Genomic DNA, 26,706 nt, shown 5'->3' with positions numbered 1-26,706 from the left:
TCCCATTGAGAATCTGTGGAAAGACTTGAAGATTGCTGTGACACTCCCCATCCAACATGAGAGTTTGAGCAAATCTGCAAAGAAGAATGGGGGAGAGACCCCAAATCCAGATGTGCAAAGCTGCAACAGACATATCCAAGAAGACTCGAAAATGTAATTGCTGCCAAAAGCGCTTCTACAATGTATTGACTCAGGCAGTAGAATGCTAATGTAAATTTGATATTTCTGAATTTCATTTTGAATTTTTATGAAGATTTACAAAAAAAAATGGACTTTCATATGATGGGGTATTTTATGTGCAGACCAGTAACAACAAAATCTTATTTTAATCCATTTTTAATTCAGGCTGTAACACAACAGTGTGAAAAAAGTTAAAGGATGTGAATACTTTCAGAAGGCAACGTGAACAAGAGTGAGTCTGTTTTTTTTTGTTTTTTTTTTCCATAAACGTTTCCAAAACCCTTGACCTATTTCGTCAAACTTTGTTGTACATTATTTTCACATGCAAATTATCACATTAAAAACTTTCAATTCTTAATCAAATTTATGTATAAATATGACATAACGGCACTTTTGACGATCATCCCTCTATATTGCTGTTGGTGTGTTTCCCTCCATTCCATTGTTCATGCCTTTATGACTTTGCTTATTTATAATTTGATCTAAATGAACAGCAATGTTCTTGATGCTTTGCTGAAGTCTAAATAACCCTGTCTTGATCGGCTGACCCAACTTGTTAGCCTGCGCTCGCGAAGCGAAAAGCGAGGTTAAGCATTCAGTTGCGTACATGTGCCGTGCCGTACGTGTGTGTGCCGTACGTGTGTGTGCCGTACGTGTGTGTGCCGTACGTGTCTACATTTTAAAAATTCATTTTCTCGGCAACCGTTGGTCTGATTGACATGAAATTTTACCATAGAAGCGCCTCTGCCTGTATGTATATTTTTTAATTCATAATTATGACGTCATGGGTCACGTGGCACAGACGCCATCTTGGAAAAACGTTACGCCTCTATCTCCCAAACAGCTCAATGGAAAAATTGAAACATGGCTCATTGTCAAGTACTCACCATGGGAAATAAGATATGTTGATGGTGATGTCATCGGTGCCTTAATTATGACGTCATAATTTGACAAGTACAACGCTTGATCTGATCAGTATGAATAAAACAAAAATTCCTCTTCAACTGTTAGTCCGATGGACACTAAATAAATTTTCTGAATATGTGCGGCTCCTCCTGTATAATTTTTTTAATGATAATTATAACGTCATAGGGAATGTCGCGGTTAGGGTGCCGGCTTGGGATCCTAGGATCCTGGCTTCGAATTCCGGTCGATCGCTGAATTAACGCCAGAGGGGTTGACTCAGCCTATCATCCTTCTGAGGTCGGCAAATTTGAGTACCAGCTTGCTGGGATGAATGATCCCGGTGTGTACCCCTGTTTAGAATAGGTACACCGTATCCCTGCGCATCGTAAGAGGTGACCGAGGGTTGGCGTCAGGAAGGGCATCCGGCCATAAAAACATTGCCTCAAAACAGGGAACCATGATTGTTATGGGGCCTGCAAGGCTAACCCCCGCTCTCGCGTGGAAAATGGCCTTAAAACGATCATTCATTCATTCAGGGAATGTGGTACAGACGCCATCTTGGAAAACATCGAAAAAGGTTGCACCTCTTTATCTCCAAAACCACTCCATGGGAAAAATTGAAACATGGCTCATTGTCAAGTACTGCCCTTGGGGAATAAGATATGTTGATGATGATGTCATCGGTGCCTTCGTTATGACGTCATAATTCGACAAGTACAACACTTATCCAATCGTTGTGAATTGTTTTTCTCAGCAACTGTTGGTCTGATGGGCACAAAATTTTCACCATAGGAGTTCCCCCTGTAGAATATTTTATTGATAATCATGACGTCATTGGTCTTGTGGTACAGGTGCCATCTTGGAAAAACCAAAAAATGTTGCACCTCTATATCTCCAAAACCGCTGCATGGAAAAAATTGAAACATGGCTCTTTGTAAAGAACTCCATATGGGGAATATGTTGTTAATGATGACGTCATTGGCTCGCAACTAGTTGACTGCGCAGGGTACGTATTCTATGAATACCATCTAGTTTATTAATGAGTCTTTAAAAAAGATACAATGAATTAATGTGGATGAAGTTTAAAATATGGACTGGTGCTTAAAGCTGATTTGCTTTGCTTTTACAACATTTACTTGAGAATGCATTCCTGCTTACCATTCAAAAGGCCACGTGAGTAACATGACTATGACCTATGTCTTGAACAGTAAAGGTGCCGTAATGCCATTACTTTGGCTTTTAAAATGTGCTGATTCATGTTGGACTGGGGACAAACGGTTTTTGTCTGACGAGTGAAGACATATTCGTCAGAGATCAGAATGTGGGTTGGAGCGTGGGCAGGGAAGGGGGGTTATTAGATATTGTCAGTGTTGCTGCCACGAGTTGAGATATTAGTGCATTCTGCAAGCTGGATCTAATTAGGGAAGCTGCTTTTTCTTTTTTTGGTGACATTGCTATGTCTTTCAGTTCCTTGAGTAGGTGCGCTGTTTTACAAACGGTATTGTCACGTGCTTTTTTACTTTACTCCGTTAAATGATTCGATTTATAGATTTGTTCCACAGATTGGTGATAATTCAGTGTGTTAAGTTTCCGGGTAAAAATTGGACAACGTCACTAAATGTAATGCATTTATGCTAGACGGGCATTCCCTGCCATGCAGAGGTTTGAACCCTGCTCCTTGCTGTGACCCTCATGTGCGCATCTGGCGTGAAAAACTCAGCGTTCTATGAAAGTGCGAAACATAACGTAATGTTCTGTAACTCTGAAAGATTTTTTGAAAGAGAGCAGTTACACCCCAAACTAACCTCCCACACCCCTTCCTTGTTTAATCAATAAGCATATCTTCTGGCTTAAACAAGTGATTGATGATTTCAAAAATAATAGGAATGATGTTTTATTTGTTGTTACCTCCACCACCTTTCACCCCGATCTTTGTTTGTTACTTGCTAAAATCGATTATTATTATTATTATTTTTTGTTTGTTTTTAAGTACAGTATTATTGGTTGGTCGTGTGCATTATTACTTGCCGGAAAAAATTTTCCGGCAAGTATGTTGATCTGTTCGTTTGTTACTTGCCGGAAAAATTTCCGGCAAGTATGTTGATCTGTTCGTTTGTTTGTCTGTTTGTCTGTTTGTCTGTTTGTCTGTCTGTCTGTTTGCAGCACTGCGTCTACACCGTTGCACGTAGAATCGCCAAACTTTGCACACATATTGGTCTTGCTCTGGAATAGACTGTGCCCAATTGATGACGTCATCGGTGACGTGGTTCGGCCGCCATCTTGGAAAAACCGAAAAACTTTGCACCTCTATAACTCCGAAAGTACTGAACAGAAAAAATTGAGACATGACTCATTGTAAAGAACTCTCCATGGGGAATAAAATATGTTAATGATGACGTCATCAGTCACGTGGTCGGCCACCATCTTGGAAAAACAGCAAAACTTTGCACCACTATATCTCCAAAAGTGCTGAACAGAAAAAATTGAGACATGGCTCATTGTAAAGAACTCTCCATGGGGAATAAAATATGTTAATGATGACGTCATCGGTCACGTGGTTCAGCCGCCATATTTGTCCTAAATGGCCGATAAAAAAGTACATTCCGGCAAGTCCTCGGTCTCTGACCGATTTTTCATCTGTCTGTCTGTCTGTTTGTCTGTTTGTCTGTCTGTCTGTTTGCAGCACTGCGTCTACACCGTTGCACGTGGAATCGCCAAACTTTGCACACATATTGTTCTTGCCCTGGAATAGACTGTGCCCAATTGATGACGTCATCGGTGACGTGGTTCGGCCGCCATCTTGGAAAAACCGAAAAACTTTGCACCTCTATATCTCCGAAAGTACTGAACAGAAAAAATTGAGACATGGCTCATTGTAAAGAACTCTCCATGGGGAATAAAATATGTAAATGATGACGTCATCAGTCACGTGGTTCGGTCGCCATCTTGGAAAAACGGCAAAACGTTGCGCCACTATATCTCCAAAAGTGCTGAACAGAAAAAATTGAGACATGGCTCATTGTAAAGAACTCTCCATGGGGAATAAAATATGTTAATGATGACGTCATCTGTCACGTGGTTCTGCCGCCATCTTGGAAAATCCGAAAAACTTTGCACCTCCATATCTCCGAAAGTGCTGAATAGAAAAAATTGAGACATGGCTCATTGGAAAGAACTCTCCATGGGGAATAAAATATGTTAATGATGACGTCATCGGTCACGTGGTTCGGCCGCCATCTTGGAAAAACTTTGCACCTCAATATCTCCGAAAGTGCTGAATATAAAAAATTGAGACATGGCTCATTGTGAAGAACTCTCCATGGGGAATAAAATATGTTAATGATGACGTCATCGGTCACGTGGTTCAGCCACCATATTTGTCCTAAATGGCCGATAAAAAAGTAAATTCCGGCAAGTCCTCGGTCTCTGACCGATTTTTCATTCTGTCTGTTTGTATGTCAATCGCTTACAGGTCACAATTTTAAACTGATCTTTATGAAACTTCACCAAATGGTAGTTGTTCATAAGGAAGAAGCCTATTTATTTTGAGGTCAAAAGGTCAACATGGGCCACAGGTCAACACATTTGTCAGATTTATAAAATCCTTAATTTTCATCTGATTAACTTGTAATTGGAAGACAATTTACATATCGGCTCACTGAATTCAACCACAAATTATTTTTGAGGGTAACGCAGGGCAAAAGGTCAACATATGCCAAATTCCTAAAATTGTCAATTTTCATCCGATTTACTTGACATTTGAATAGGATTTGCATGTTAGATCACTGAATTAAATAATGGGGCAAAGGGGTTTTCCCTTCGAGTCTTAAATTTGGTTTGAAAGAATTAGCATATTTCTCTTTGGATTGGCAAACCAGTTTGCCATTGGTGTGAAATGCTGTTGCACAGATTTTCTTTTTTGGCAGAAAAGTTGTTTTGAATGATTTTTCAAGAGAACAATTAATGATTTGCAATCGATCAACTGCTTCGGTGGGAGCAAGGGAAAAAAATTCACCTCCCATGCCTACAATTCCCCTCGCCTCCCACACTGACATCCCTGTATGTCGATGAATGTGCCATCTTTCTGGTGAAGCGTCATGCATGGAGGAGGAGGAGGAGGAGGAGGAGGAGGAGATGATGGTGAATAGCTGTCTTGAAGATCTGGAGGGAAGAATGAGACTGAAGAGGATGTGGAAGTTGGTTCCACAGATGGGGGAAAGGAGGACCAAAGGAGTGGAGGAGACCAAATTGTGGGGACAAAGCATGGAGAGGGCAGATGGTGCAAGACCAGAAAGGATGTGGCAGAAGACAGAGAGACCACTGACCTGTCTGTCATGGCAAAGCGATAGACCCATAGATTCAGCTTCATTGTGGGAGATTTCAATGATCTTGAAGGCCTTGGTTTCCACAGTGTCCAGCTGAGCAAGGTGTGAGGCAGGGGAGCCAGGCCAGAGGGGAGAGTAGTACCCCATGAAGCTGCAGATGAAAGTATTGTAGGTGGATAGGAGTTCAGGTGTGCCAAGGAAGGACTTTACACGATGGAGGAAAACCAGTCAGTGAATGGCTTTGGAAGCCAACTTTTAAATGTGGTTCGCACAAAAAAGATTATCGCTGAGCATGAGACCTGAGAGTTTGAGAGACTGAACTTCTTTGGGAGGCTTGTTAAGGAAGCAGATGTGAGGGTTTGCAGAGAGAGGAGAGAGAGGAGAGGAGAAATATATATATATATATATATATATATGGAGGAGCGACAGAGGGGTGAGACGTATTAAAAACCGCTTTTGATTCCTATGTTATGATCACCCCGTTGAATCGCATTCAAAAATGGTGCTTTAACACACCCAGACAACTAGCTTTCTTTCATTCATGCAATCCCTTGGGGGGCTGCAAAATTTGGGGCTGCTAGGTTTCATGGTTTTGGAGTTATGGAGGAGACGCACACGCACACGCGCGTGCACACACTGCCTTTTATTATTATTACTAGTGAGGCACCCGTGGGAAACCCACGGGCATAGATGTGCAGGACATTTGGACATGTTGAGTTGGATGCTGCACATTCATTTTTCCAAAATGGTTACTGGCAATTCATCAGATACAGAAATGATGTAATCTACACTTTATTTATTTCACATGTGACTCCTCGCCTCACTCCTCCCCTCACTCCTCCCCTCACTCCTCCCCTCACTCCTCTCCTCACTCCTCTCCTCACTCCACTCCTCTCCCCATTCTCACTCCTCTCCAATCCCTCCACACTCCTCTCCAATCCCTCCACACTCCTCTCCAATCTCTCCACACTCCTCTCCAATCCCTCCACACTCCTCTCCAATCCCTCCACATTCTTCTCCAATCCCCAACACCTGTCCAGTCCCCAACACCTGTCCAGTCCCCAACACCTGTCCAGTCCCCAACACCTGTCCAGTCCCCAACACCTGTCCAGTCCCCAACACCTGTCCAGTCCCCAACACCTGTCCAGTCCCCAACACCTGTCCAGTCCCCAACACCTGTCCAATCCCCAACACCTGTCCAATCCCCAACACCTGTCCAATCCCCAACACCTGTCCAATCCCCAACACCTGTCCAATCCCCAACACCTGTCCAATCCCCAACACCTCACCAATTGCAGAGGGTAGACTGTAGAGCATCGCACACATGGGAGAGGAAGGAAGGTAGGGTTAAAAGCGACACTTTTACCTTACCTTACCTTACCTTACCTTACCTTACCTTGACTTGAGAGGAGGGAGGATGGAGAACCTGCCTTGGCTCACTTCTGGTGTTCATTATTAGTCCTCTACGGGTATACACCGGAGGGGACTATAGGTTTGCTCTCCGTCCCTCCCTCCATCTGTCAGTCTGTCCGTCTGTCAGTCCGTCACGCAAAGAACAGTTTTCCGGACTTTTTAAAAAACTCTTGATGCTAATGATTTCAAACTTGCTGCATGGTTTCCTCATGATAAGTTACAGATCAAGTTCGAACTTCACGACGTTTCGATCATTTTTGACAAAGTTATGGCACTTTGAACTTTGGTAATTTCCCCAACAGTTTTCCAGACGACAGACTGTCGGTAGGGGACATGTATTGCAGCGCAATACTCAGAATGCTTGTTGAACTTGAAACCATCAAATACACTTCCAATTCTAATTAAAAATTGATTCAAACCAAAAATTATTGTTTAATAAATATTGTATTCCATTGTTGGTTTAGGTTATTACGTACAACATTTTTCGAAGTTTGGCACTGCATTGCTTAATTACATATTTGGAAAACAGTGAAATTGCCTTAAACTCTGTATATACACCCCAGGAAAATGAAAAAATATAATTCCACTGCGGCTCAATCCCTAACTTCAGTATTCAGACATTGTACTTTTACTAAGTAATGATATAAATAACTAATATTGAGTAGGGAACCCTCTCTACCCTTCTTCCTCTCCGCTACTCTCCCCCAACCCCCACTCCCCACAACGCGTCCAACCAGACACATTCGAAACGGGTATTAGAATACATTTCGCCAATTTTCTCAACTATAGCTGAAACCGAGTCTAACACCATCCGAGCAACGATAAAAATGAAATCATTTGGTGAATAAGAGTCGAGGTAAAGCCGTGAGGGAGTCTCAATGGACTTTATATTATAATTATAGGCCTTCATTTCATTTGACCTGCATTTTGTTCTATAGACGGTAACTTTCATCCAACTTTCTTCCCGTTTTTTGCAACCGAGTCTAAAACCATCTTAGGGACTATGAAAAATGAAATCAGATATCAAATTAGAGTGTAAATAAAACTGAGAGAGTGAGAAACTGCGAGCCTAACAATAGAGGCCTCAAAGCTATGCGGAGCAAACAAAATGGTGGAGATTTGTTTTTGAAGCCACTCCCTCCACGAGGCAAGCCACACCCATGAAAGGACAGAATCACACACACTCACCATAGCAGAATATAAGAGATTTATACATTGCATGTGTGTGTGTTTACACACACACACACACACACACACACACACACACACACACACACACACACACACACACACACACATTATAGAAGTGTTCTCTTTCAAAATGAGATGTGATTAAAGCTTCATTTTCATGCTTCGAGTTAGGACACACAATCTTAACAGAAATACTGTGGCTGTAACAAAGGGACAGAGTATGAAACCATAGTATATATATTTTTTAACGGTTGCTTTTGTTGGTCCAACATGAAAATTTTGGTCTTGGATGCAGCGTCATTGTTATTGTATTTGTTATTTTATTTGTTATTTTTGCTATTTTAAGTCTCTATTCGTGGTTGTGGTGAATGTTGTGCTCATGTCGATGCTGTGTGGTGCGCAGGTTCTCGGTGAGATCCAAGATGGAGTGAAGACTGCTTTGTGGGTTGGCGATTGCTTTATCTACACCAACTCGGTCAATCGTCTGAATTACTATGTGGGTGGAGAAATTGTGACCATTGCACACCTTGACAGGTATGTAATACTTCATTGTCTGTTTTTGGTGCTGGTAATAACTCTACAGTGTTTAATGGAGTGATTCTTTGTGTTCTGCCATTTTCATGTTAAATCACCAGATATGCCTGTTGCAGACTAAAGCAAAATGGGTAATTGGATGGCCTGTGACTAAAACAGGAAGTGGAAATGTTTTTGGAGGATGGGGGGGGGGGGGGGTGGCATTGCAGTTGCATTAAATGAATGGTCTTTGTTGGACTTTGGATATAATCGCCAGAGCCCAAGACCATCAGGACGTCATGATAACCAGGACCATGCGAGGCATGGATTGCTGTTGGATGGATCACTGTTTGATAAGATCCAAATTACGGATGCATATTGCCCCTAAAAGACAAAAACAAAAGGCATCAAGAAAGAAAATAAGTAATAAAAAACTTAAAGATGAAGAAAATGTTTTACTTCGAAGAGAAACTTTACGAGAGAATTTATTGGGGAGAAACTTTCCGATATCCCAAACACAGTGGATAGCTGCAAGAACAGTGGCGTGCATTAAAAAACAATGTATTGGAGGTTTGTGAAGAATTGATTGTTTCATTCATGAGAAAAATCCAGATTGGTTCAATGGGAATGTCCGCAAACACCGAATAGATCGTAAACTAGCTGCATTCGCAGTCTGGCAAAACAATATTCGTTCTGAGTTCAAGAGAAAAGTATACTATGTTCTCCGTTCAGAAGTCCAGCGACAAATTTGAGACCTCAAGAATAAATGGCACATAAAGAAATCCAAAGAGATTTAACAGTATGCAGATAGTGAATGGCGTATAATTTATTCAACACGTCAAAGCCATCGATGAACCATCTCCTAACATGGTTCGATCAACTGACGAAAGTTGCCTTCTAACAGACCAATATGGTATCCTCAACAGGTGGAAAGATAATTTATCCGAGTTCCTTTAATCGAGCTACTGTTGCCAATGATGAGTTAATTGACAAAACACCCCCAATATTCCTCTTTTTTCTGCCCCCCCCTCCCCTTTCTCCTCCGCCCCCCCCCCCTCTCATTCTTCCATCCAGGTCTTCAAGACGACTATTCACCACCATTTTAGTCCCCAATCCAAAACCATAATCCTTTCTGCCCTTGTTAAACCAACCCAATCCCCACCCCATCCCATTTTTCAGCCCTTCCCTCCTGATATTTTTCTTCTGCATCCATCTTGTCCACCCCATGCATCCCTTCCTCCCCATACCCATTGTTTGTCCAAGTCTCCCTTTATTTTGGCCTTTAACCCTGCCATTGGTCTTCATACACGAGTAATGCTGGATCGATATAGATATTGGTAATCAGCATAGGCCGGTATCGCTATCGCCATACCAGTAATCGGTACAGGTCAATATCCGGACACATTTTTTTTTTCTTTGCAAGTGATTCATCAGCGTTGAGTGACAGAACCAAAAACAATATATCGCATGATATTTCAGAAAGTTTTGGATTGATTATGACAACACTAGGTGGATGAGTTGGTAAGGTGACGAGAACAAGCTGATTCGATTTTGTTTCAGGTCCGGATCCAGATCCGGCCCATCAGTGGGACACAAAACATAAACCGTTCAGCCTGGCAGAGGTATGTGGTCTAAGGACAGTTGGAGACTGTGTACTTTTAAACTTGAGCCACAATGACAATAGACTATTAACCTGCACAGTGTAATGGATTTGAACCTGGGATCCCACTTTCATGACCTTGCTAATGTCAAACAGGCTGTTCCAAAAATGCATAGAGAGGGAAACGAATTTAGATTTAAGAAGTAAACCAGGGAGGTTAATAGCCAATCGTCTTTCTCAACCTCATGGATTTGATATGGTCTAATCATGAATGTAGTCGGTGATACGGGATGCAAATGAAGCAAAACGTTCAAAGCTCACAAGCAGGGCCTTATATATCACAGCATAAGGAATGCCAGATGGGGCACTATGTCTCTGGTCCAACATTGAGCTCTATACTTCAAGACACAGCACAAAGGTTCTGAACCTTGAGAACAGTTAAGGATGGCCATGGGAATGCTTGGCATGTGAGAGAACATTTGATTTCTGGATTCTGATGCCCAAGACGGTCCAAGCAATTGCCAAAGAGGCTTTAATGATTGGGTCTTTTCCGATGGATGATAACGGACTGTTGTGTTTTGAGATTGTGTTTTGTCAGGGAGTCTTTGTAAAATGACAGAGGCTTCCGTCTTCACTGGGGATAAGATCTTTAAATAATACTTAATGATGTATCTTTGTCATTTGTGTTTAAATTTGCACGAGCCTGGAAGAAAATGTCAATTTGGAACCAAAATCATTCTCTTAGGTCCGAAAAAAAACTCATCTGATGACTTCTTTTTTTTTTTTTTTTTTTTGGAGTTACAAATTCATTGTCTATCTGCAAGAGTTCAGCAAATCAAACTGTCAATGTGAAAATGAATGGCTCAACCCACACTGTGAGAATGTTAAACTGGTCCTCATCATGAAGGCTTGTGTCATTGACTTTATTAGACCCCTATCCAGAGGGGACTGTAGATTTGCTCTCCGTCTGTCCATCTTGTCCGTCCCACCTGTGGTTTTCTACACCTTTTCCCATACCCTTTAACATATTTAACTGAATATTGGTACATGACTTTATTATAAGTTACAGAACAAGTTTACATTTTGGGGTGTTCTATCAATTTTTCATGGAGTTGTGCCTTTTGCTTGGAACAAAACCGGTAGGGGACACACGTAGACAGAAGCAATTCTCCCTCTTGTTACTTGTAAAAATAGAAGATTTTTCAAGTATATTGGTTGGTCTTGTGTGTGATTTTTTTATTTTTTTATTTTTTTTGTATACAAGATCGAAGCTTGTGAAAGAGCTAGCATTTATCACAAAAAAAATCAAACAGACACACAAAACATATAATAAGGGTAGCGGTAGACAAGATGGGGAGAGAAGGGGAAGCACAAACACAACATTTTAGAGCAGGGACATCGGGATATCTGTGAGAGGGAGAGGGCTTGGGGGAAGGAGGCGTGGGAAGGGGGGGGGGGGTGGGAGAAGCATAAAACACAAGGGCACTGCAAGGACTTCCAGGAAAGAAGTTGGTATTTCAAAAAAGTGGATCTGGGGTGAAATTAGCGGGGGTAGAAAAGATCAAGGTTTTGGATGGGGGAAGATAAGAGATGGTGGTGAACAGCTGTTTTAAAGACCTGCAGGGAGGAGTGGGATTGAAGAGAGTGAGGGAGTTTGTCCCAGAGGTGGGAGAAAAGAGGAATGAAGGAGTGAAGGTGAGCAGACAGTCTTGATTTTGGCAGTGTAACCATAAGAGCCCTCAATGGGTTTCTCTCATCTCCTCTTCCTGTTCAGGCTGGAGTTCCCCAAGGCAGTGTTCTGGGCCCTGTGCTTTTTCTGGTCTTCATCAATGACCTCTCTGACTCTCTTGAAAATCCTCTCTATCTTTTTTCTGATGACTCCACTCTCTGTCACTCCATTCCTCATCCCTCAGATCGGCAGTCTGCAGCCTCCTCACTCTCTGCAGACCTGGACAAAATCACAGACTGGGCAAACAAGTGGAACATGTCTTTCAATCCTGACGAGTCTCACACTCTTACGTTGTCTCTCCGAAAAGACCGACTGGACAACCCTCCCATCCACTTTCTGAATAATCCTCTCCAAGTTCTGTCACTCAAGCTTTTGGGTCTCACTATCTGCCATGATCTTTCCTGGGAAAACCACATTTCAAATCTGGCCTCCAAAGCTAGTCGCCGACTGGGCATCCTCCGTCGTGCGAAGTCCTTCCTTGGCACACCTGAGCTTCTCACCACATACAAGGCTTTCATCCGCAGCTCAATGGAATACTGCTCTCCCCTCTGGGCTGGTGCTCCTGCCTCACACCTAGCTCGTCTTCACGCTGTTGAAACCAAAACGTTCAGAATCATTGGAATCTCCCGCGATGAAGCTAACTCCGAGGGCCTTTCACTTACCCACCGCAGGAAGGTTGGTGGTCTTTCCGTCTTCTACCGACTCCTCTCCGGCCTTGCCCCCCCCCCCCCCCCCCAGCTCTCTCTGGGCTCTGTCCCCCAAATATTCCTACAGGTCGCACAAGATCTGCATGCAACCCTCTTATGGTTAAACTGCCAAAATCAAGACTCTCTGCTCACCTTCACTCCTTCATTCCTCTTTTCTCCCGCCTCTGGAACAAACTCCCTCACTCTCTTCAATCCCACTCCTCCCTCCAGGTCTTTAAAACAGCTGTTCACCACCATCTCTTATCTTCCCCCATCCAAAAGCTTGATCTTTTCTACCCCTGCTAATTTCACCCCAAATCCACTTTTTTGAAATACCAACTTCTTTCCTGGAAGTCCTTGTTGTCCTTATGTTTTATACTTCTCCTACCCCCCCCCCCCCCCACGCCCCCTCCCACACATCTCCCGATGTCCCTGCTCTCAAATGTTGTGTTTGTGTGCTTCCCCTTCTCTCCCCATCTTGTCTACCGCTCCCTCTTTTTATATATTTTGTTTGTCTGTTTGATTTATTTTTCTTTTTGTGATAAATGTTAGCTCTTTCACGAGCCTCGATCTGTATACAAAAAAAAAAAAGGGGGGTTGCAGGAAGATCTTGTGCAACCTGTAGGAATATTTGGGGGACAGAGCACAGACAGAGCTGGGGGAGCAAGGCCCGAGAGGAGTCGGTAGAAGACAGACGGACCACAACCTGCCTGCGGTGAGTAAGTGAAAGGCCCTCGGAGTTAGCTTCATCGCAGGAGATTCTAATGATTCTGAAAGATTTGATTTCAACAGCGTGAAGCCGAGCGAGGTATGAGGAAGGAGCACCGGCCCAGAGGGGAGAACAGTATTCCATTGAGCTGCGGATGAAAGCCTTGTATGTGGTGAGGAGCTCAGGTGTGCCAAGGAAGGACTTCGCACGACGGAGGATGCCCAGTCGGCGACTGGCTTTGGAGGCCAGCTTGTAAATGTGGTTTTCCCAGGAAAGATCATGGCAGATAGTGAGACCCAAAAGCTTGAGTGACAGAACTTATTGGAGAGGATTGTTCAGAAAGTAGATGGGAGGGCTGTCCAGTCGGTCTTTTCAGAGAGACATAGTAAGTGTGAGATTTGTCAGGATTGAAAGACATGTTCCACTTGTTTGACCAGTCTGATTTTGTCCAGGTCTGCAGAGAGTGAGGAGGTTGCAGACTGCTGGTCTGAGGGATGAGGAATGGAGTGGCAGAGAGTAGAGTCATCAGCAAAGAGATAGGATTTTCAAGAGAGTCAGAGAGATCATTGATGAAGACCAGAAAAAACACAGGGCCCAGAACACTGCCTTGGGGAACTCCAGCCTGAACAGGAAGGGCAGATGAGAGAACCCCATTCAGGGCCACAGGTTGACTACAACTAGAGAGGAAGTCCGCAAGCCATGCATGGAGATTTCCATGGATACCACAGGAGGAGAGTTTGGTGAGCAGAGCGTGGTGCCAGACTGTATCGATGGCACGTGATATGTCAAGGGAGACGGCTCTAATTTCCTGTTTGGCATTGAGGACCTCCATCCATTGTTGAGACAGCAGAAGCAGCATGTCCAAAGTAGAGTGACCTGGTCTGAAACCAAATTGATGATCAGAGATCAAGCCATTGGAGAATAGGAAAGATTTCATATCCGAAGCAATGATGGATTCCATGACTTTGCTGATAATTGGGAGAAGGCTGATTGGTCTGTAGTTGCTGGGATCTGTTTTGCACCTTTTTGTGTGAAGTGGTGATGTTGGCTAATTTCCAAGCTGATGACCTTGAGCAAAAGAGAGGGTGAAGAGAACAGAGAGAGGGAGTGAAAGAGCGGAAGAGCAGGATTTTAGGACCCGTGGGCTGATGCCGTCAGGTCCAGTTGCAGAATCAGAGTCGAGGGTTGACAGAAACTTCTCCACCTTTTCAGGAAAAAAGGACAGAGTCCAGGAGCGACTGGGTACGGTGGGTGCAGAGAGGGATGGGTTTGGGACACAAGATTTAGAGGCAAACACAGAGTTGAGGCATTCAGCTTTTTCACGAGCGGAGTAAGCTGCGTAGCCGTTTTAGGTAAGGGAGGGGATGAAGGGGGAGCAAACACCAGAAACAGATTTGACCAGACGCCACCAGGATTTGGAGGAAGGAGACAGGTTTGAGATTTCAGTCTTGAGAGAGGAGATATATTGTTTCCTGGCTCTCCTGAGGGTGGACACACACTTGTTTCGGGCTTTGTGAAAGGAAATGAGATTTCCTTCCGTTGGATTTGCTTTCCAGGAGGTGAAGGCAAGTTGTTTCTGGGCAACTGTCTCACCACAAGATTCCGTGAACCGTGGATGGGAGGAAGGGTATGACAACTGAAGAGGAGATGGGATAAATCTGTGCATGAGAGAGAGAGCAATTTACTTTGGAAGAATTCCCAGGATGAGTTGATGTCAGAGGCGGTTGAGATGGGAGACCGACCAGGCCAGATGATTGATGGCTGCTTGAAGACCGTGCCAGTTGGCTTGAGTGAAATGCCAGACTCGTCAACACTGAGGAGGCTTTCTGAGAATGGTCAGAGAGATGTCCACTTTAACAAGCACATGATCAGATGAGCCGATTGGAGCAGAAGAAGAGCAGCAGACATTTGCAGGGAAGTTAGTCATAACCAAGTCAAGAAGAGAAGATGCTCCGTTGACTGAGATCCGGGGCAGAAAATTGACAGATTGTGTCAGTCCCAGTGAGTCACAGAAGTGCTTTGCTGAGGAGCCATGGCTGGTGAGAGAGGTATCCCACACCCAGCCAACTGGCACGGTGAAAATTGAAATCACCACATATGAGGAAGAGAGAGTTTGGATGAGTAGATAGAAGTTGGTCCATATTATCAGACAGCGAGATGTAGATGGAGTTATCACTGTTTGGTGGACTGTACAACACACATTTCAACAAAAGGTGGGAGCGAAGGGGAAGCCTTAGCCAGAGGTACTCCTGGGGGTGAGGTGGAGAGAGGGCAGTGCAGGGCGAGTGAGGAAGAGTTTTTGATAAAGATAGCAACCCCACCTCCAGGACAAGGCTCAGGTTTATCACACTGGAGGAGGGAGTAACCCGGGAGATATTAAGGAATCAGAGACATCCTGAAGGAGGAAAGTTTTTTTTTTTTTTTTTTTTTTTTGTATACTGATTCGAGGCTTGTGAAAGAGCTACCATTTACTTCACAAACAAATCAACCAGACAAACAAAATATATAAAAGAGGGAGCGGAGGACAAGATGGGGAGAGAAGGGGAAGCACACAAACACAACATTTGAGAGCAGGGAGAAGTGTGGGAGGGAGAGGGCTTGGGGGGAGGAGGCGTAGGAAGGGGGGGGGGAGGCGTGGGAAGGGGGGGGGGAAGAGGTATAAAACACAAGGAGACCAAGGACTTCCAGGACAGAAGTTGGTATTTCAAAAAAGTGTAGGATTTGGGGTGAAATTAGCGGGGGTAGAAAAGATCAAGGTTTTGGATGGGGGAAGATAAGAGATGGTGGTGAACAGCTGTTTTAAAGACCTGGAGGGTGGAGTGGGATTGAAGAGAGTGAGGAAGTTTGTTCCAGAGGCGGGAGAAAAGAGGAATGAAGGAGTGAAGCTGAGCAGAAAGTCTTGATTTTGGCAGTTTAACCATAAGAGGGTTGCAGGCAGATCTTGTGCGACCTGGAGGAATATTTGGGGGACAGAGCCCAGAGAGAGCTGGGGGGGGGGGGGCAAGGCCAGAGAGCAGTCGGTAGAAGACGGAAAGACCACCAACCTGCCTGCGGTGAGTGAGTGAGTGAAAGGCCCTTGGAGTTAGCTTCATCGCGGGAGATTCCAATGATTCTGAACGCTTTGGCTTCAACAGCGTGAAGACGAGCTAGGTGTGAGGCAGGAGCACCAGACCAGAGAGGAGAACAGTATTCCATAGAGCTGCGGATGAAAGCCTTGTATGTGGTGAGGAGCTCAGGTGTGCCAAGGAAGGACTTCGCACGACGAAGGTTGCCCAGTCGGCGACTGGCTTTGGAGGCCAAATTTGAAATGTGGTTTTCCCAGGAAAGATCATGGCAGATAGTGAGACCCAAAAGCTTGAGTGACAGAACTTCTTGGAGAGGATTATTCAGAAAGTGGATGGGAGGGTTGTCCAGTCGGTCTTTTCAGAGAGACATCGTAAGAGTGTGAGATTTGTCAGGATTGAAAGACATGTTCCACTTGTTTGCCCAGTCTGTGATTTTGTCCAGGTCTGCAGAGAGTGAGGAGGCTGCAGACTGCCGATCTGAGGGATGAGGAATGGAGCGACAGAGAGTAGAGTCGTCAGCAAAGAGATAGAGAGGATTTTCAAGAGAGTCAGAGAGATCATTGATGAAGACCAGAAAAAGCACAGGGCCCAGAACACTGCCTTGGGGAACTCCAGCCTGAACAGGAAGAGGAGATGAGAGAAACCCATTCAGGGCCACAAGTTGACTACAACTAGAGAGGAAGTCCGCCAGCCATGCGTGGAGATTTCCATGGATACCAAAGGAGGAGAGTTTGGTGAGCAGAGCGGGGTGCCAGACCGTATCGAAGGCACGTGAAATGTCAAGGGAGACAGCTCTAATTTCCTGTTTGGCGTTGAGGACCTCCATCCATTGTTGAGAAAGCAGAAGCAGCATGTCCAGAGTCGAGTGACGAGGTCTGAAACCAAATTTATGGGCAGAGATCAAGCCATTGGAGAAGAGGAAAGATTTCATATCTGAAGCAATGATGGAATCCATGACTTTGCTGATAATTGGGAGAAGGCTGATTGGTCTGTAGTTGTGAGGATCTGTTTTTGCACCTTTTTTGTGCAAAGCGGTGATGTTGGCTGATTTCCAAGCAGATGGCAGATGACCTTGAGCAAAAGAGAGGGTGAAGAGAGCAGAGAGAGGGAGTGAAAGAGCGGAAGAACATGATTTTAGAACCCGTGGGCTGATGCCGTCAGGACCAGTTGCAGAATCAGAGTCGAGGGTTGACAGAAACTTTTCCACAGAGTCCAGGAGCAGCTGGGGACGACTGGGTACGGTGGGTACAGAGTGGGATGGGTTTGGGACACAAGATTTAGAGGCAAACACAGAGTTGAGGCATTCAGCTTTTTCACATGCGGAGTCAGCCGTGTAGCCTTTTGAGGTGAGGGAGGGGATGGAGGGGGAACAAACACCAGAAACAGATTTGACCAGATGCCACCAGGATTTGGAAGAGGGAGACAGATAAGAGAGTTCGGTCTTGAGAACGGAGAGATATTGTTTCCTGGTTCTCCTGAGCGTGGACACACACTTGTTTCGGACTTTGTGAAAGGAAATGAGATTTCCTTCCGTTGGATTTGCTTTCCAGGAGACGAAAGCAAGTTGTTTTCTGGGCAACAGCCTCACCACAAGGTATGACAACTGAAGACGAGATGGGATAAATCTGTGCATGAGAGAGAGCAATTTACTTTGGAAGAATTCCCAGGATGAGTTGATGTAAGTTTCTGTTAAGCATATCAAGTCTGGTTTGTCAGAACCAACCTGTATGGAGAGATCAGTCAAGTTTGAGCGAAGGCCCAGGATGTTTGAGGTCCATACCATTAATGAAGAGGAAGGGGAAGCATCGGATACAGAACAGGGGGGGGGGGGGGGGGGGAGGGTAAGAGGAGGAAGAGGTAGGGAGAGCTGTTGAAAGTGTCAGATTTATTGAAGATTTGATGAAGATCGTCAATTTGTCAATCATCAATCTTTGATGAAGATCGTCAATTTTGATCTTGAGGAAATGGGCAATTTGCTGGATCAATTGCAACCTTTATTTCTGGGGTTGGGGGTGGATTTTGCAAGTATCGTGCTCTGCATGACATCTTCTTATTTGTTTGTCTGTCTATGTCAGTCGCCTACAGGTCACAATTTTCAACCAATCTTTACGAAACTTCACCAAATGGTAGAGTTTGTCATAAGCAAGAGCCTATTGTTTTGGGGGTCAAAGGTAAAAAGGTCAATAGGTCAACACATGCCAAAGGTCACCAACTTTGTCAAATTTCTAAAATCCTCAACTTCCATCCAATTGACTTGAAATTTTAAGAAAATTTGCACATCTGGTCACTGAATTTAACCCCCAACTATTTTTGAGGTCAACATAGGCCAAAAGGTCAACATAGGCCAAATTTCTAAAATCCTTAATTTTCATCTGACATGAAAGAGGATTTGCATATCTGGTCACTGGATTCAACCACTGTCATTTTGAGGTCAACATAGGCCAAAAGGTCAACATAGGCCAAATTTCTAAAATCCTCAATTTTTATCCAATTAACTTGAAATTTGAGGAGGACTTGCATATCTGGTCACTGAATTCAACCACCAACTATTTTTTCATCCGATTGACTTGAAATTTTAAGATTATTTGCATATCTGGTCACTGATTTCAACCACCAATGATTTTTGAGGTCAATATAGGCCAAAAGGTCCACATAGGCCGAATTTCTAAAATCCTCAATTTTTATCCAATTAACTTGAAATTTGAGGAGGACTTGCATATCTGGTCACTGAATTCAACCACCAACTATTTTTTCATCCGATTGACTTGAAATTTTAAGTTTATTTGCATATCTGGTCACTGAATTCAACCACCAATGTTTTTTGAGGTCAACATAGGCCAAAAGGTCAACATAGAGCAAATTTCAACATTGACAAAATTTCAAGTATTTTTGAAGTCAACATAGGCCAAATTTATAAAATCCTGAATTTTCATTCGATTGACTTGAAATTTAAGAATATTTTCATACCAGATCACTGAATTCAACCACCAATTCTTTTTGAGGTCATCGTAGGCCAACACCTTATTTTATGGATTTCGCATGTATCGTGCTATGTATGACATATTTCTTTTTTCTTTTTTGTCAAAGCCAAGCTTGTAAATTGCAAGTGGATGCTATATCTGCTCGATGGCCTTTAAACATTCTCTCTCGTCCTTCTACTCTAACTGCAGAAGTTTTGTTTTTGAGAGAGGTTCATATTTGAACTTTGACATTTGTTTTTAACAGCTTGCATATGAGCTTCACAGGCACGTTCATGTCTCTGAAACCTTTTCAGAAAGGCAAAACTTTTTGACTGTCCTTCAATTGCATAACGATATGCTGCTTTACTATTTGCATCTTGAGAACACTGATAAGCCACATGTTCTATTGAAGCACAAAGGTCAGTGCATGCTTTCTGCATGAAAAAGTGGTTCTGTGATCAGGCCAAAAGTTTTATTATTTTTTTAAATCTTAACTTCTGGTTGGACCAAGTATGCGCTTCGGTCAATATTCAACCAAAACTTTAAAATAATTTTAATGAAACATTTTTTTTTTTTTTTTTACTGATTTTACTTCTTTTTTTCCTTTTACTCGAACAAGTGTCTGAAAAGTTGCACTTCATTATGACGAAGACCTATTTTGTTTTGTGGTACCACATGTGTTTTGTGGTCTTTCATCTCGTATCGTGAGGGTCAAAACTGACTCGTATACTATCATGTTGGAACATCGTTCTTTAACTGCAATTTAATAAGCAACCAACTGATGTAGTTTTGCAGTCAGAGGAGAATTAAATTTAATCACTATTTTTGGTTTGTAATGACAGTTGTGCCGATTGCATTTTGACAAGCTGTTATGGCTGTGTGCATTTGCACGTTTGAAGGTTGTCTGCATAGCTGTGTGCATAACAATCATATTGAACGTTGCTTTAAGGGAAAACTTGAAAATCCATAATCATTTTTATTTCCAGTAAAATACTCAGTAATTATTCATACACAATTCTTTCTTTTAAGTTGATGTGGAATTTCATCTTGCTGTCTTCATTCCATAGCTGCTGATGCTTCTTTTTCCCCCATTTAAATAAGCCTCCCTCACCCTGTAGGACACTGGGAGGCTTGTTTTTTTTTTTTTTGTTTAACGTGTTATAGGGTTCGTTTCTACAATTAGCGCTCCCAATTTAATGGTACCTCAGAGTTTATTAGACCCTCGGAGTACGAAACCACCATTGAGGTTGGTTTTATTTTAATTTTTTTGTGCCATTGGCAGAGCTGTATCTCAGAGCTAGCTGGGACTGACGGAATGAAATTTTGCAACAATTATGTGAATATAAAGTACAGTCCATTCAGAAAGTATTCAGACCCCTTCACTTTTTTCACATTTTGTTATGTTGCAGCCTTATGCTGAAATCGTTTAAATTCATTTTTTCCCTCATCAATCTACACTCAATACCCCGTAATGACAAAGAGAAAACAGGATTTTAGAAAGTTTTGCAAAGTTATTAAAAAGAAAAAACTGAAATATCACATTGACATAAGTATTCAGACCCTTTGCTATGACACTTGAAATTTAGCTCAGGGGCCTCCCATTTCTCTTGATCATCTTTGAGATGTTTCTACACCTTGATTGGAGTCCACCTGTGGTAAATTCAATTGATTGTACATGATTTGGAAAGGCACACACTTGTCTACATAAGGTCTCACAGCTGACAATGCATATCAGAGCAAAAACCAGGCCATGAGGTCGAAGGAACTGCCTGCAGAGCTCAGAGACAGGATTGTGTCGAGGCACAGATCTGGGGAAGCCGACAAAAAATCTCTGCTGCATTGAAGGTTCCCAAGAGCACAGTGGCCTCCATAATTCTTAAATGGAAGAAGTTTGGAACAACCAGGACTCTTCCTCGAGCTGGCCGCCCGGCCAAACTGAGCAATCGGGGGGGGGAGGGGGGAGAAGGGCCTTGGTAAGAGAGGTGACCAAGAACCCGATGGTCACTCTTGCTGAGCTCCAGAGATCCTGTGTGGAGATGGGAGAAACTTCCAGAAGGACACCATCACTGCAACACTCCACCGATCTGGGCTTTATGGTAGAGTGGCCAGACGGAAGCCTCTCCTCAGTGAAAGACGCATGAAAGCCTGCTTGGAATTTGTAAAAAAGCACCTAAAGGACTCTGATTGTGAGAAACAAGATTCTGTGTGATAGTAAAGGGTCTGAATACTTATGTAAATGTGATATTTCAGTTTTTTATTTTTAATAAATTTGCAAAACTTTCTAAAATCCTGTTTTCTCTTTGTCATTATGGGGTATTGAGTGTTGATTGATGAGGGAAAAAAATGAATTTAAACGATTTCAGCATAAGGCGTGGTACATAACAAAATGTGAAAAAAGTGAAGGGGTCTGAATACTTTCTGAATGCACTGTATGTGTGGTTGACATCAATTTTTTTGATCTTGAGCTAATTTTTAGTCATGACCGAATTATACAAATTTTTATCATAACTCGACTAATTTTTGTTCAATCGGAACAAAATTACCCTTTCTAGATGAGGCACATTTACGCTTGATTTACATCACGAGCGGGCATTGGACCAAAGTTCCATTGGTCTTCACGGCTGTGTATCATACCTACCGACTGTACTACCTGAGCATTAGCTTTCCTTTCACCAAGCCCAGATGTGCTTCGGCCAGGGTGGGGATTATACTTTCGTTATTATAATTGCCAAATGATGCCACTATAATTATTGGTGTTAATATTATTAATATTAATTAATAGTCAATCATGTATGAAAGACGCTTAAAGGAAATGGAAAAAGTGACCTTTACAGGCAGGTGATATTTCTGTGGAGGTTTGCATTCCGCCATTTTTTTGCAGTGCAGTGATGATATTCAAGCATAAGTACCCACCCAAATGTATGCAGTAAGCAAACCTGCTTTGGTGACCTTTATTATGTCTACCGCCGGAGGTGGATGGGTGTTATGTTTTCACCCCTGTTTGTCTGTTTGTCTCTGTCTGTCTTGTTTGTTTGTGAACAGAATATCTCAAGTTATGGACAGATTTGGACGAAACTTAGTGGACATGTTGGGTGTGTGACGAGGATTAATTGATACGATTTTGGTGAAGATCCGAATACAGATCTGGATACGAGATTTTTAAAATTTTTAAGTGATTCTTCATCATTGAGTGATAGGGCCAAAAACGATATATAACATGATATTTCAAAAAGTTGCGGACGATTTATGACAACTTGGTGGATGAGTTGGTCGGCGACAAGAACAAGCCGATTAGATTTTGGTTCAGGCCCGAATCCAGATCCGACCTATCGGTGGGATACAAAATGTAAACTGTTCAGCCTGGCGGAGGTATGCTCTCTACCGAGTGCCGTTCTAGTTTAGTCTTTTAATTTATAGTGATTAATTCATATTTGAATCGGTCAAATTTGAAGTTTATCACTGAAAATCGAGTCGAATTTAAGATTGAAAACGCAGTCCAAATCAGAGCAGACACTAGTAGTGAGCATACAGAATTGATGAACGATAAAATGCAAATACACTGAAACATGGAACGCGGAAGTTCCGTACAACAAATCACAATTTATTTTTTTTGTATGACCGATGGCTCATAATGGAACTGTCACTCACACATCTTACACACATGAGCATACAGACGAGACACAACAGAGAACTATTGAATGAGACAAATACAGCCATTGAGTTTCGGGGAAGTGGCGTCACGTCTCGAGATACTCGGTGTACCAGCAAACGTCACAACAATGGTGTGTGTCTCTTTTCTCACTGGTTATAGTGTGGTTTGCCATTGCCTTTCCAGTGTTCTTTGTCTGTGCTCTATCCTTTCTGTACACACACACAACTCATCCATTTATAGTAGATACCTCTCCCAGTTAAAAAATCAAGGTCAAATGGCGGTCTGAAAAAATAATGCGTTTTTTGTCACCACTCAATTTTGCCAATGTGGAATCTCAAATATCGCTTGGCCTTCCAAGATGTTCTTCCATCACAATAGTGGACCTGCAATGAAGTTGTGCACCTAATATTTGATTAATGTCCTTGACCTACTTTTTTCTGATTGTGACCTATTTAACAAAAAACACCTGAATAATTTTCCTCCGATTTCCATGATGAGTTTTTTGGATCGATTGTAGATGGGGACACGTTTTTTAAATTACATTATATCTCTAAATGTTGAAGGTCAAGGTCATATGACGGTCTGAAATGAACATGGGCATCATTGGATTGTGTGTGCCGTGGGAGACCTACCCTTGGCAATCGCTTTATGATTGGAGATATTTAGTTGTAGGTTGTTTTCGAATAACTCAAAATGCATTTTGTGAACATTCAGAACTTTTTCAGTTATGATCAACAAGTAAGGGTTGACGACCTTTATTAAGGTGAAGACTCGACTATAGCTGATGGAATTGTTGATGTAATGGTGGTGTTTCTTTGCTCGATTTGTTCTGTGTGAAATTGTATTTTTAATCCAAAGTTAGGGTTAGCCATACAACAATTTATTTTTTCATCTTTTCTATCTCCTGTCCGTAAATAACTCTCAATTCCTTTTGCCACTTAATTGTCTGACGAAGCTTGTGTCCAATGTCAGAGTGTGCTCTAATATTCAAGCTGATGTCAAAATGAGAGATCATAAGTGGTTGCAATCCAAGTAAATGTATTGATACAAACACATACATTTTTATTTGCTGTTTCCTTGATGCTTTTCATCAAACGTTTCATGGGTCATTGTCCTTACCAGTTTGTATCTCCGATTTTCAAGCTTGAGTAGTGTTGTAAGGGAAAATTCTTCCAATCCTGCAACAGTGCATTGCAGCAATTGAACGTTTTGCACAAGGATAATTATTTTCTCCTCCAAACAGAAAGCTCTACCTATTGGGATACATACCAAAAGATAACCGCCTCTACCTGGGTGACAAAGAGCTGAGTATTGTCAGCTACTCGTTGCTGCTCTCAGTGTTGGAATACCAGACAGCCGTCATGCGGCGTGACTTCGACATGGCTGACCGTGTCCTGCCCACCATCCCAAAGGAACAACGAACGCGTGTTGCTCACTTCCTGGAAAAACAGGTGATCATATCTGCACATCCACCCCCTCCCCCTGCCCTCCACCCTCAGTCTTTGAGCTCATTCCTTCACACAGTTGAATTCCTTCACACAAAGGTTTCTGCTTTGGTTTTTAGAGTTGCTAAATATCTCACAGCATTGTCATTGTTGAGGGGGCAATTGCTTTAACATCATATGCATTTGTAATGTGCCAGTCAAGTCTCATTTCGTTCAAAAGTAAATGTTACTTCCCACTCCTTGAATTGCTTTTTATACAATTAACTTTTGGCAATGAGTTGTTACTCCAGATTTTGAGCTTTAAACATTTGTAGCTTTTGAACTTTTTCAATCTGTTATTGAAATCTCGAGTTGTATTCCACTTCTTGCAACGACAATTGAAATTTATTTTGCATGTTTGTCTGATTTATTCAAGGCTTTATTCTTAATTTAAGGCTTTAATTTATTGAAGTACAAGTGAACCAAATCAAGCTACAATTCGTCGAATAATCAAACTACTAAAACAGAAGCTACAAATAAAGTAACCACATTCAGAAACATGTAAAAATCAAAAAAATCCATGGCTTGGAGGGATGCAAGTGTTGGTTATTACCTCCGCCAGTGAAGGTGGACAGAGGTTATGGTTTCACTCTTCTCTGTCTCTGTCTCTGTCTGTCTGTCTGTCAGTTTGTCAGTCTGTTTATGAACAGGACATCTCAAAAGGTTGTGCACGGATTTGGATGAAATTTGGTGGAGATGAAGGGTATGTGACGAGGACAATTTGATTAGATTTTGGTCAAGATCTGAATGCGGAAGCAGATACCTGCATTTTTTTAGCGATTCGTCACCATTGAGAGATAGGGTCAAAAATGATATACAGCAGGATTTTTCAAAAAGTTGTGGATGGATTCGTACGAAACTTGGTGTGCAGGTTGGGCATGTGACAAGGAAGAATTGATTTGATTTTGATTCGGGTCCAGATCCAGATCCAGATCCAGCCTATCAGTGGATGCAAAATGTCAACTGTTCAGCCTGGCAAAGGTATGCACTCTTCCAAATGCCGTTCTGGTTTTATATACCGTGTATGCTCGAGGGGACACCCATATTCATATTCGGTCCTTGCGGAATGACCCGTGTCCATAGACCAGCACAGCATGGCAGGTTGCCATATGATGGCTGTCCCAGAGCCGCAGGGAGAGGTTGCCAGGTCCTATGCCCAGTCACCATGTCAGGCCCCTACTGGCCCTCAGTGGTGCTGCCACCAATGCACGACCCGTAACACCTCCCCTTAAGTGGTCCCCATGGTGCACCATTTCAGGTGCCCAGGAGTAACTACCTCTGTCCCCCAGATGTCGAAACCCCCTCCAGGGTCTAGCGACCCCACGGGCCCAAGATACTTGCTCTGATGATGCCCCAATGAACAAGGGACGTCACACTCCACCAGACCTTCCATGGGGCTTGGGTCATGCCATAACACCTGCCAGTGCAGCGTCCCATCTGCTTGATACAACCAAATCTCCGAGGGGGAAATTTCGTACAAGGCCGGCCCACTTAACCTCTCCTGAATTGAAAATTCCCAGCCTGGTGTGTCCAAATGCGGCTAGCATATAAGGCTGCATATAACCCAATTATTGAGCATTTCTGCCCCTCCCTGCAGCTTGTGCTGGCCTTGAGCCTCCTGTGCTTTACTTTTCTCCATTGTCGTGAGGTGCCAACTGCTCATGACTCACAGCTCCTACCTCTGCATTCACAGTACAAAAACATTTCAATCCCAATTGAGGCTCAAACTGACACCGGCCTACCATGGCCTGTCTCTTTCTCCGTGCCCTACCGTTTATCTTTTTCCTTATTCGCTGACACACACTCCATCCGTGGTCGCTGACACACACACCGTCCGTGGTCGCTGACACACACCCCTTCCGTGGTCGCTGACACACACCCCACCCCGTCCGTGGTCGCTGACACACACCCCACCCCGTCCGCGTCCGTGGTCGCTGACACGCACCCCACCTCGTCCGTGGTCGCTGACACGCACCCCACCCCGTCCGTGGTCGCTGACACGCACCCCACCCCGTCCGTGGTCGCTGACACGCACCCCACCCCGTCCGTGGTCGCTGACACGCACCCCACCTCGTCCGTGGTCGCTGACACGCACCCCACCCCGTCCGTGGTCGCTGACACGCACCCCACCCCGTCCGTGGTCGCTGACACGCACCCCACCCCGTCCGTGGTCGCTGACACGCACCCCACCCCGTCCGTGGTCGCTGACACGCACCCCACCCCGTCCGTGGTCGCTGACACGCACCCCACCCCGTCCGTGGTCGCTGACACGCACCCCACCCCGTCCGTGGTC

General features: G+C 43.5%; 1 protein-coding gene across 1 annotated transcript in view; it reads left to right on the top strand.

Annotated features, from left to right (window-relative positions):
• The window catches only part of LOC144891601 (uncharacterized), a 106,902-nt gene that overhangs the window by 33,257 nt on the left and 46,939 nt on the right, over positions 1-26,706 (top strand). The window contains exons 7-8 of the mRNA XM_078775225.1: positions 8,419-8,549; positions 24,173-24,380. Of these exons, the coding sequence (XP_078631351.1) occupies positions 8,419-8,549; positions 24,173-24,380 (339 nt within the window). The remainder of the gene's footprint in view (positions 1-8,418; positions 8,550-24,172; positions 24,381-26,706) is intronic.

This window comes from Myxine glutinosa, chromosome 4 (assembly GCF_964187855.1).
Source record: "Myxine glutinosa chromosome 4, kmMyxGlut1.1, whole genome shotgun sequence".
Taxonomy (NCBI): domain Eukaryota; kingdom Metazoa; phylum Chordata; class Myxini; order Myxiniformes; family Myxinidae; genus Myxine; species Myxine glutinosa.
Note: the sequence above shows the minus strand (reverse complement) of the source record. Positions and strands in the feature narration are given on the sequence as shown.